We start from the raw sequence: 12,150 nt of genomic DNA, 5'->3' as shown, positions 1-12,150 counted from the left end.
CACTTTTTGTTTTGGCCTTCAAACACCAAGGCAAAAATCTTTTTATCTGGCAGTGAATGAAACAAATCTAAGAGCAGCCCGTCAAACCTGAACTGCCAGCAGATTTTGGGAAGAGCCACTTGGGCTGTGACCATCTCCTCAGTCCAGCCTAGCCTGAGTGGCATCCCCAGACTCTCTAACATAGGGCCAGGGAAGGCAGGAAAACAGGAGTTGGTTCCAGAAGGCTGGTGTCTCCCCGCATCCCTCCGCTATGACTGTACTTGTTATTGTCACTAGTACCAGTGCTGTGCGTCAGGTAAAAGTGGCAGACATGCAGGAGACTCTCGCTTCCCAGCTGACGGGCTAGCCAGCAACTGAAATATTGCTCCGGGCCTGTGTTCTTTTGGGTCTGTTTGCTGCTGAGCTCGGAGTTTCATCTCTCAATTAAACTTCGGTATCACTGTACTAGGGCCTTGGATTTAAACGCCGCTCACCTTCTGACTTGCCATTAGATCACAGCTCATCACCAGGGAGCCTAGTTTTCTGAGAGAACAATAAAATGAAACACTGAACTTTTATAGAGAGGTATCAGTTCAATACCTTTTTATTGACGGTTATTGGAGCCTCCATTATCTGGTTCTCTGTATTAACTGAACCACCAGCCACCTGGGGATGACAGTGGCAGGCCTCGGGTGGTCAGCCCCACCCGTCAGAGCCGAGCAGCTGGTGGTTTGGTTAATACGGAGAGGCGGATAATGGAAGCTCGGGTAAATGGGGTTCTAGGGTATGTTTTTTCATAAAATGTAATACAAATTTTTCTGTAAACGCAAATTCTGCCTTTTTCGTTGGCAAATGCATTTCTAGAATCCCTGCTCATCACTAGAAGTAGTGGTGGCTTCTCCCTTGTCTGATGTCCTTCACCCCTTACTCGATCGTGCAGCAAACACCGATGATGCTAAGTTTGTGACATCAAATTCGCTCTCAAAGTAGTAAAGCAGGGTCAGGACAGGAAGCACAATCTGGTGGTTAAAGGACTGGCCAAAGCACCATGAGTTCTGGGATCCTCTCAAAGCTCTACCACTGATTTGCTGTGTGAACTTGGGTGTGTCACTTAGTGCCCGGGCCTCAGTTTCCCCATCTGAAAAATGGGGATAGTGCGAACTCCCTGCACTGGAAGTTCCCTGGGAGTTCTGCAAGGGTTAAACAATACAACTGATCTTCAATGGAAGTTCTGGCCGGAGCCCAGCATTTATAAGGCACTACGAGCCTCCAGAAACAGCTCTGGAGCACAAAATGTGCCAGCACTAGGATGTTAACGCTAACATTAAGCAGCAGCCCAGCCGTGGCAGGAGCTCACATTCAAACAAAACCTACAAGCAGCAATGCCAGCGTTGGAAGATTAAATGGCTGTGTCACTTGACCGCACTATACTACGCGGGGAAGTCAACCTGGCTGAAGAGCTTACAGACAGAGGGAAGAAATACCCAAAGAGACGAGGGCAGGTGCCCAGAGACCACGGTGAGGGGTCCATGCTGGGATCGTTAAGAGAACAAAATAGATAGGAAGAACTGTTTATCAAAATACTTTATTTCAGGGAGACCCCTCAAAAAAAGACCCTCCTCAGACAGACATCCCAACAATACCTTTGCTTTTTTTTTTTTTAAATCAACTAAAACAATCTGATGCTTAAAATAAAAGACAGGTCATAGTTCCCAATCAGACTTCAGTCAAGAATATATATATATTTGTTTTGTTCCTGGGGGAGGGAGGGGCAGGGGAGAGAAGATGATGTTGCCAGTAGTTCACAGCGGTTTTCGGTTCTCTCGTTACACAGTATATAGAACTGCATTGCTGAAGACACTCAACACACAGCAAGGCTAACTAGAAGAATACAACTTATGGCTAGCAAAGAGGGGAGGGACGGGCAGAGAGAGAGAGAAAGTGAAAGTATCCGACAGGGCTGGAATTTGGAGTCCTCTGTGCATAATTTACAGGGAAAACGTGGCGGTGGGCCTCCATCGTGGTGCCGGCTTGGTCTGTCTTGCATGGCTGATGCAGAGAGGGGATTATTCCCTGACTCTCCACCGTACGGGTTAGGAGCCAGAGTGAGTCATCTCGTCTGTGGGATTTTTCAGCTGACAAACTTTTTTTTTTTTTTTTTTTTTAATTTTTAAAAAGAATTGCAGCCAAAATCAGACAGAACTGCAAAATCCAGAGTGGCCGCTTGTATACTATTTATAAAAACATAGAAGAGTCTCGAATCCAGGTGGAGACAGAGCTCTGCACACATTGGACTATACTTTCCCAGGGATTTTGGCCCGTTTACGAGCAATGGCGTCTTCCACGGCTTTCAGCTGCTTCAGGAGCTCCTCCCGCCGTGACAGCGTGCTGGACTTGCCTGATTTCGCACTTGCAGCTGTTGGGCCTGGCTCGGTTGCTTTGCCTGGTACACTTGTGACTTTGCTGGAACTCTTGGACTGGGGCGACAGCTGGCGTTTCCTATAGGGTGGGGGAGAGAAAAAGCCAGAATGCGGTAAGAGGGGATTGATGGGTAACAGAGGGGGCTCCCCCCTCCTGCATGGGCAGCTCCGAGATCAAGTGGTGTTGCAACAGCAGTTAAATAGCATGGCGCATTTTCCCAATGCTGCAGAAACATTAATGAAGCAATCAGGTTTTCGCTGGAGGAAGCTGCTCCCCTGCTTTAATGGCTGGTGGAAACGAATGAGTTTTAGGATTCAAGTGGCAAGTACGGTGGAGTTTAAACCACCACCCTCATGACTTTTCCTGCAGCAGCAGCAAGCCAGAGGCCTAGGTCAGCACTCCAGCATGCTAGGAGCAGAGCAAACACACAGGACGGGTCCCTCCCCCAAGGAGTTTACAAGCTGCTTTGAGATAAGGGACAAGTGACGGTACCAAACAAAAGGGGGGGAGGAGGTGGGGGAAATCACATGAGCTTGATGGCTCCACAGAATCCCCAGCTGAATGAACTCAGCTGCCCCACCTAACCATCCACACTGCTTGGCTTTTTCCAGGCCACCGGCAGAGGTGGAGTTCAAAGAGGCAAGTCACACTCTTTATGGACTGCACCCCACCTCCTTCCCTGCTCCCACCTACTCGGGGCCACAAAAATCCAGAGGAAAGCCCCGGCTATTAGGCAAGGCAGTGATGACAGACAGAAGCCAGGAAATGCTGTCACCTGTCCCACGCCCCCCCTTGCAGGGACTGACGAACAGCGTAGAGAGTCCTTGGAATTGCACAACGTGCACATGACTGCAGTGCCCAAGCTCAGCGGTTCACACGCCAAGGGTGCAATTTGAGCCTCGCCTCCCTCTTTCTGGCAGCTGTCCCGTGGGGTCACACTAGTGCCACTCGGACTGAGCCGCGACCGTTTGTGTAGCTGCTTCTGGCAATCTGACAGCACCATGTCACATGAGTGGTAAGACTCACTACCCAGGTTACAGAGACAGGCTGGTAATCCTCCTTAAACTGAGCAACTCCTCACTTGAAGCCCTTTGACATTAATCCCTGGCAGGCATTTCAAATGTGAACTGAAAAGCACTTAAAACCTCAAACCCAAGTTCCGGAAGAGCTCTGCCTGACTGTCCTTTACTCCCTGGCCAGTCCCCAAGCTCAGGGTTCGTGTGATTCCCTTGCCCAGCTGACGGTGTTACTAACCCATCAGGAAGAGGGTTAGGAGCTAGCGATGCCAGCTCCAGACAAAGCTCAGCTTCGCCGTTACAGCTTAGAAAGAACCCCCTGGTCACAGCAGTCGCCGGTTAAGGAGGAAGGCTGGGCTTGTGGCTAATGCGCAGGACTGAGTTCTATTTCAGGCTCTGTCCCACTTGGCAAGCTTCAATTGTCCCGATCAGTGAAGACCCCCCCGACCCCCCCGGCACAGGAAGGCAAGGCGTGGGACAAGGCTGGCTGCATGTCCGCAGAGATCTCTGAGGGAAGTGCTAGAGGAACGCAAAGCAGTGTTACCTGGCTCCTACCAGCATCGAGTTGGACAGAGGCCATCTCAGCTGTACCAGGGCCAGCACTCCCTATTTCGCTGAGCAAGGCGTGGTCCTTACTAACTGAGGCAATGAGCCCCCTGGCACCACATCTCGGGTTCTGCTCTGCAACGAAGGTGGCATTTGCTCTGCACTGTTTCAGTTGAGGGACTACAGGAAGGAGAACAAGCTGGCACCAGAGCCCAAGGCCTGCACAGGCGTAGATGGAATCGGGGTCATTCACTCTAACTCCAACCAGCAGCCACATCTTGGCAGCCTACTCTGTTCTTTAAGTGGCTCAGCTTGTGCAAGATTAGCTAACAGACATGGAGCGGTGCACACTGGCCAGGAGAGATGAGAGGTCACAACCAGCACCTGTAGCTAGGACTGACCCCACAATGGGACAGCTGGCGCAGGGAGCCCACTGGCTTCCATGCAATCTGACTCCGCCCTGCAAACTCCACCGGCTGCAGTTCACACTGAAGTAGTTGTATATAGTTAAGATCTTCACTGCTAGTACTTCGCATTTCCAGAGCACCTTTTATCCAAGGATCTCAATGTGCACTACAAATAGCTTCCTTGAAAGGTTCGAATTAAACCCATTTCAGAGGCAGGAAAACTGAGCCACAGGGGTGAAGCAACTGGTGTCAGGGCAGTAGCAGAGAATTCCTTGCTTGTCAGTACTACCTTAAGCCACTCTATCATCCAATTACATCCCCATCCTCCCAGTTTTCTTTAACAGACCATGAGTGAGGCTCTTGCTTCTCTCTATGGTGAGACTGCTAGAGAAGGGAAAGAGATGTCTCCCTCCATAGGTCTGAGGCCAAACAGCTCTTTCCCTAGCCATCAAGCCAAGGCTTTTGCTCTTCTGCAAACCATGCTGGCCAAGAGATAACAAGTCACAGGTGGGAGCTGATGCCAGGATAGGCACTGACCTGTCTGTCTGAGCAGGAGATGGTTTAGGGTTCTGGCCTCTCTGCCGATCTTGTTTGGGTGAAGAGATTCTCCCAGCCGGTTTCCTATCGCGAGGACCTATTGCAGAATGTAAAGACAAAAGGTTTTAGCCCTCGCATGACCCACGGAGTGTTACCAAAGCGCACAGGACCGCTTCGCCATCTTAAACAGAGCCTTTCCCTACATGGGCTAGGCTGCATCAGGGAAAGGAAAGGTCCAGCTGCAACTCCCGCAGCTCTGCAAAGAGACACGGCACTTGTGAGGAATAAGAGTAACCTAGGAGCGTGTGATGCCCAAAGCTTTGCCCTCTCGCCCTCCGCTGGGAACGTCAGCGAGTGCTATACCCTCTGCCTTCCAGACTGAGATCCTTCCATTGGCTCACAAGCCCCTGGGACATCTTTATGTTTGCCTGTGAACAGCACGCATGCCCACAGCGCTATATACAAATGAATCACGAGGAGAGGCGAAGCAACCCAGTTTTGTTGTATTCAGGCAGTATGTTGGGTGCATTCTGGCACTGGGAGGGTTAGAACAGCAGTGCCTATTAGCCTGACATTCCCACATCCATCCAGCAATCCAAAAACTAAGCTAATATGGCTCTTTGCTTCACAGCTGGCTGAAGGCATGAATATCTGCGCTAGCTGCACTGTCTCACTGAGTCCTAGTGATCTTAAATCTAGCCAAATCCTCCAAGCCACCTTTGCAGTAGTGGGACGAGACAGGGTTATTAGCACTCTAAGGATTTTTGCTGGCTCCAAGCCACAGCCAACATAATACGCCTATGGTGAGAGCTCAAGGAAAATACCATCACGTGGCACAGCCTGCTTCTGTACAACACTCAGGGCAAAGCTGCAGCACCTCCACCATTGCCTGCTTCTTTGTTTTGCATTAGCAAGAGCCAAGGCTGAAAGAAAGCAGGGTAATAGCTGGTTATCCGACAGGTTGCATCTACAGGGCCCTAACCACTATCAAGGTGCTAATGGACAAGTATACAAAGAGCTAGGTTGCAGTGCTAGCAAGTTACAAGAGACAAGAAAGAGACTGCAGCCCTGGTGTATTTTTATTACCGTCCCAGCCTAGATTTTGTCACACACAAGTGGATGGAAGTGAGGGAAGTATCTATTTCACAGAAATTAAGCGGGGCTAATACTATGTTCCGGCCCCTCAACCTTCTGTGCCCCCCTTTAAAGTGTGGGGGCAACACCATGAGCGGGGAGGGAGCTGGAGATGCGGCGGTTTCTAAAACCTGCCGACTCAAACAGCCGCATCAGTAACAGGCAGTGAGCAGACTGCAGGCCCGTGTGCGATGAACGTTTCCCCAGGACTCCCGGGAGACTCAAGCACAGTACTCCATCCTTGGTCGTCACTGACAGGAAGTGGGGGATTTTTCAGCTAGTAACTGAGGCAAGATAATTATCTTGCTGTCAAATCCGAAGCGGAGACCAGGCACTGATAGCCCCAAGGTAGCCGGGGAGGCCAGTGCTATGCCCGCCCCTGGGGTTCCCCTCGCAGGGAATGACAGTTCCTGCTCCCCACTATGTTCTGCCAGCGGGAGAGCATGGCGAACACCCCTGTGTTTACTGGAGAAGACACAGCCCCGGTTTGGAAGGGGGTGTGCCAGCAGTTCATTTCTCCAGCTACTGGAGGCAGAGGCACCGATCCCTTGGAATCTAACCTGCCGACAGCCCCGTGACCAAATGACCTCCCCTAGCAGTATGGGGCAGCAGTTTAACTGCTGCCCGCAGAGCTGCATTCAGGCCATGCCAGAGAGCATTTACCCTATCGCTGCATCTCTCAGATTCCTCACCTCTGTCAGGCGACAGGTTAACCCGTTTGGCTGGAGGAGAGCCCTGTCTGTCTTTGTCTGCTGGCTCGTATCTCTTCCTGCTTCCTTTGTCAGCCGCCTGAAATGGAAGGAAATAGATGATAGATCCAGATACATCTCTATCCCGTAAAGAGGAAACTGCGGTAGCTGGGCGTGGGCATGGCAATGCTCCCATGCCAGCGACACACACTGCCCAGCACTTTAGGAGGTTTCCTTGAAGCAGGCTGGCAAGCTGCCTCCCCGCGTACTTGAACAGCAAAGTGAGCCCTTGGAGTCACGTGCCATTACAATGAAAGGGAACAGGCTGCATTTCTGCTAACGGGGCATTTTACACCGAACTGCAGGAAGAAAAGAGCTGCATTTTGTCCGGTCCCTTTTGGCTTGGCTTAGGATGACGACACAAGTATTAACAAGATCTAAGGGCCATGTTTTTCTCTAGGACACACCCCACCACAAGAGACGGGGGGAGTCTACCACCACATGATGTGATGCTGCAGGGTCTGTGTAACATTTAGTAAGTCATTTGTCGTGTCCCCTTCACCAGAGAGGACCCTAGCTTGCTTAACGAGCTAGCTGTCGGAATCCCATCACACAACACTCCTCACTGCAGTTGAGGGAGGAGAAGTCGGGGGAACGTTGCAAGCAGAATTCAGGATAGTAGAAAATGACCACTCCAATTGAAATTATGCAGGACACTTGGGCTACCTCCCTCCTCCAGCATGAAGCACCATGAGGATGAACCACCACATGTGGTCGGGATCTTAACCGTGCTTCTCAGCCAAAGGACGGCTACCTCTAAGAGCACATTTTCTCCAAACGGCATGCTGGGGTATCAGACCCAGCACTAACTACAAGGGAGTCACCCCTAATGAGCCACCAACTCCACCTTCTGCAGCCCTCAGCACAGTCCTTTGGGGTCTCCACATTCATGCACTGACCCATGATCACTTTTAGAGCCAGCCAGGCTAAGGAGAGCTCATTCCCAAGGCAGGGTCAGCACCCTTACGCAACAAGAGTCAACCCCATAGAGATCATAGAATCATAGAATAACAGGGTTGGAAGGGACCTCAGGAGATCATCTAGTCCAACCCCCTGCTCAAAGCAGGACCAATCCCCAAATCCCTAAATGGCCCCCTCAAGGATTGAACTCACAACCCTGGGTTTAGCTTGGCAAGGCTCAGACAGAGGCAGGAGAAGCTGCAGTGAAAGGCACCACATGCGACCCTGCCTAGCTCAGAAGATCTCACACTGAGATCTCAGGCCACGGTGCTATATGGCCACAGGTCTAAAGAATGTGGCTCAGGGAAAGCGGGCAAGAGCCCCTGATGGGGTAGGAGGAATGTGCCCCAGGGAAGCTTCCAACACAGCCAGAAGTCAAGACATCGTGTACGCTGCCCAACAGGTTCTGTCATTTGTCCGCTTTCCAGAATCAGGAGAACTTTGGAAGCAATTGCAGACATACCCAGCAGAGCTCTCCTCAGCAGGAGGGCAGCAAACGCTCCTCCGCAGGCCAGAGAGCCAGCAATGGCCCCGTTCCTCCCCCCGCTCTGAAACGCCCTCTGAGAGCAGTCACCCCACCTCTCACCTTATTCAACAGGGTCAGTTTGATCTCCTTGTGGGCACTGAATCCCCCCTGCTGAGGCTGGGGCAGTGGGGGCTGCTGGGGTGGGAGAAGCTGCTGCGATTTACTCGCTTGTGTGGGTTTTGTTGATTTCAGGGGCTGGGCAGGCACCTCCCGTTTCCGTTTCTCCTCTTTAACACTGTCTTCTTTTTTCGATTTTCCTGCTGAAACCAGAACCCCAGTGTCAGCGACGCGCAATAAATCCTGCCCTGCCTTTAAAAAAAGGCTCAAGGATGGAAGGCGCTGCAGGGACCCATGCTGGCTAGCAAAGCCGACGGCACCCAGATTAAAACCGGCAGAAAGCCAGAATTCCCCAGGGGAGAATAGTTAACATATTAGCAGACAAGGAATGAGAAGCTCTTGCATCAGACCGTGATGGGGTCTCGAATGAGCAAACGGAGAATTTATGAGAGGAAATAGTCTCCCAGGAAGAGAGAGCTGCACTGGCTTGTCATTTCAGGAGGGTGGGAGTGAAAACAGGATGGGCAATGGCAAGATGAAGGGGGAGCGTGCACCAAAGTGCACACAGGGTTCGTGAGGACCCTTCTCGGACAGGCAGCCGAGCAGACATGACAACGGTACAGAAATGATGCACAAGTCTTCCCGCTCAAGCTAGTCACCACTGCCTTCTCAGCACTCGTCCAGGGTGAAGCCTTTGGACTCTCCCAGTCCATATCAAACCATAGTTGCTCCCCATACTTTTATCTACCTCCGTGTAATGCAGAGGCGGGCAAACTTTTTGATCTGAGGGCCACATCGGGTTTCGTAAATTGTATGGAGTGCTGGTTAGGGGAGGGGGTCGTGGCCTGGCCCCCACCTCCTATCTGCCCCCCCCCAACCCTCCCTATTCCCTGATGGCCCCTCTGGGACCTCTGCCCCATCCACACACTCCCACTCCCTGTCCCCTGACTGCCCCTGGACCCTTGCTGCCCCATCCAACCCCTCCTCTCAGTCCTGATGGACCCCCGGGACCCCTGCCCCATCCAACCCCCCCTTCTCCCTGTCCCCTGACTGCCCCCCGCTGCCCCTGCAACCCCCCCTCCTTCCTGACTTGCCCCCCGACCCATGCCCCCATTCAACCCCGTTTCCCCCTGACCACCATCCACACTCCTGCCCCCTGACCAACACCCCGAACTCTCCTGCCCTTTATCCAACCTCCCCTGCTTCCTGCCCCCTTACCGCGCTGCCTGGAGTGCCGATGGCTGGCAGCGCTGGAGCCGGGCCACGCTGCCGCCGCCACCACGAAGCACCGGGTCAGGCCGGGCTCTGCAGCTGCGCTGCCCCAGGAGCTCACAGCCCCACCACCCAGAGCATTGTGCCGGCGGCGGAGTGAGTGAGCTGAGGCTGCGGAGGAGGGGGGACAGCAGGGGAGGGGCCAGGAGCTCGGGGGCTGTCGTTTGCCCACCCCTGGTGTAATGGGTTTCATGCTGTTTGCCATATCACCAAGTGAGCTCTCTGCAGATCTCGCCCCACCCCGTTCCTTCATTCTTAGGATACCTCTACCTTTCTTCTGCTGGGCTGGGGTCAGGGATCGGGAACTGGCTGATGACACTGGACTGGCCAGGTCAGCGTACATGTCTTCTGAGTCCGCGCTGCGTATGGAACTGCTACTGGAGGAGGCACTAGAGACAGAGGAGACGCTGCTCACGCTCAGGGACCTGGAAAACAGACACACACACACTCACAACCTCTGGCAGCAGAGAACAACGCGAGGCTGTCTAGAATTCACACGAGCGCCTTCTCTCTGACTCCCACACTGCACCGGAGGAGCCGTCTGTCACAAGGGCTGCAAAGGGGAGTGGTACTCATGACAAGACAAGAAGGTTGTCTGCATCTCCTGAGGCAGGGATGACATTACCCCCTCAAACGTGTTGTCAGATGCAAGATGACAAAAACCTTCAATGTAATATTATACTCAGAGACACTTCTACAGCTTATTCCTCCACAGCTATCAATAAAGCAAGAACTAGGGTGAGCCCTCGACTACATGTTTCAGAGATACAGTTCAGGTCAAGAGTTTCCCCATATCATTCATGCTGCCTGATATACAAGTTGCCTGACTCTTATTTACCAAGGAAGCTTTAAAAGACATGGATTCTCCAAAAACTACATCCCAGAGGACACCAAGTTCCCTTTTTGAAGCACCACAAGACCACAGAGATGGAAAGAACAGCACAGGGGAGGTGGGGTATTGCAGAGGGGAAGACGGATGCTGCGTGATGACATGTTCTGCACAATTAAAATGCTGTAGAATGACGACTATTTTTTTGATGCAGACTTTGTACTTTGCACTGGACCAGATAAAGATAAGATAGATCAAAGGTTTGGGGTCAGGGACTATCACAGGGAAATTCAGGGGAGGGCACATCACTTTAAAACAAATCACAAGCTCACAACTCAACAGTACCATGACAGAAGTGAGTTGTTAGAGGAGGCAGTGATGACCTGGTAACCCAGGAACCCAGGGATAGAATTTCATCTCCAAAGGAGGGTGTGGCTACAGATTTGTGTCAGCAGTCTGTTTTCATTTAGTACATTATTTCCTATGTTCAAAAAGTGCTTTGGTCCTGGAGTATCAGTGGGCAGAGTGCTCTGACTGTGTCATGCACACAAAGTTTTCACACTGCTGGGTAAAGCAGCATGGTAGAAAATATGAAGCCAGCTCTGTTTATGTTTCAGAAGGAATACCAGCACTCACTGTCCATCTCTGGCCTCACACCCTATCTGTGCTCTCTACAGTGAGCATCATGAGGCAGGGATCTTACTTGCAAATACCTGCAAAGCAGCAGGCTCATCATTTGGTGCTGTGTAAGTAACAACTGAAAAAGTAGACATTTGAAATTCTAAACATAAACTTTACAGTGGATTAAGTTAAAAAGAGAGCACCTGAGAGGCAGACGCACCCGTAGCCTCTCATATCAGCTTCTGAGGGCCTAATGAATCAGACAAGCATTTAATAAACATGCTTAAATTCCTGAGGGGAAAAAAAATGTAGCCATTCAACCAGAGATGTGAATTGGCTCTGATTTGAATCACATTCTGTTCCATTCTACAAAGGTTTATATACCACACCCATCATACTACCCAAGGGCTTAAGAACTTTAGATAGAAAAAAAATGGTGCAGCCGCTTACAGAGTTGCAGAAAGACACTTGTGTATGAACAGGTTTCACAAGTTAATCTAAATATGCTTTTGAAGGGGACTCATTTCACTGGGCTTTTTAGGGAGCTAACAGACGCAGCACACTCATTCACTTCAAAGAATTGAATGGTGTCTTGCGGTGAAATGTGTAATGGGAACCATTCTTGCAACCTTATTTGCCATTAACAGTGCAAACCACCACCACTAGACAGATCTATTAGATGCTTTCTGATCAAGCAGTGCTGACATGCCAGGCATCAAAGAGAGAGAATGAGAGATAGAGAGAGAAAAGAAAAGAATAGCAGCACTGTGTAATATGAATGCCTATTAAAAAAAAAAACACCCTGGATTTTTTTTTACACACACAAAAAAAAAAATTCAAATATTGATTTGAAAACAGGAGAGAGAGAGCCAGCTCCAAGTTAGAGTGAAAATGGATAATCAGAATAAGCAACATGGCAGCTGTTAACATTGTTTTCATTTTTCAAAATTTAAGACTCATTTATATACTCCGAGCAAATGAATCTTTCCTTGCACTGCATGCACCTGCTTGTAAGGTGGTTGTCTGCAATGCAAACTCTCAAATGTGTCAAGTACGACACTTGCACATAATCAGAGTCTGTTAACCCTGATGATAA

At 50.7% G+C, this 12,150-nt stretch overlaps 1 protein-coding gene across 6 annotated transcripts in view; it reads right to left on the bottom strand.

Annotated features, from left to right (window-relative positions):
* Nucleotides 1–1,628: 1,628 nt before the first annotated feature.
* Nucleotides 1,629–12,150, bottom strand: part of ZC3H18 (zinc finger CCCH-type containing 18) — a 61,368-nt gene continuing 50,846 nt past the window's right edge. For 5 of the 6 annotated variants that reach the window (XM_039503566.1, XM_039503571.1, XM_039503570.1 and 2 more), the window contains 5 exons: nt 9,875–10,029; nt 8,336–8,535; nt 6,733–6,829; nt 4,907–5,003; nt 1,629–2,478 (listed from right to left, as the gene is read on the bottom strand). In XM_039503566.1, the coding sequence (XP_039359500.1) occupies nt 2,274–2,478; nt 4,907–5,003; nt 6,733–6,829; nt 8,336–8,535; nt 9,875–10,029 (754 nt within the window). In that variant the 3' untranslated portion in view covers nt 1,629–2,273. The remainder of the gene's footprint in view (nt 2,479–4,906; nt 5,004–6,732; nt 6,830–8,335; nt 8,536–9,874; nt 10,030–12,150) is intronic. The other variant, XM_039503569.1, reaches the window with a different exon arrangement.

Source organism: Mauremys reevesii, linkage group 16 (assembly GCF_016161935.1).
Source record: "Mauremys reevesii isolate NIE-2019 linkage group 16, ASM1616193v1, whole genome shotgun sequence".
NCBI lineage: Eukaryota > Metazoa > Chordata > Testudines > Geoemydidae > Mauremys > Mauremys reevesii.
Note: the sequence above shows the minus strand (reverse complement) of the source record. Positions and strands in the feature narration are given on the sequence as shown.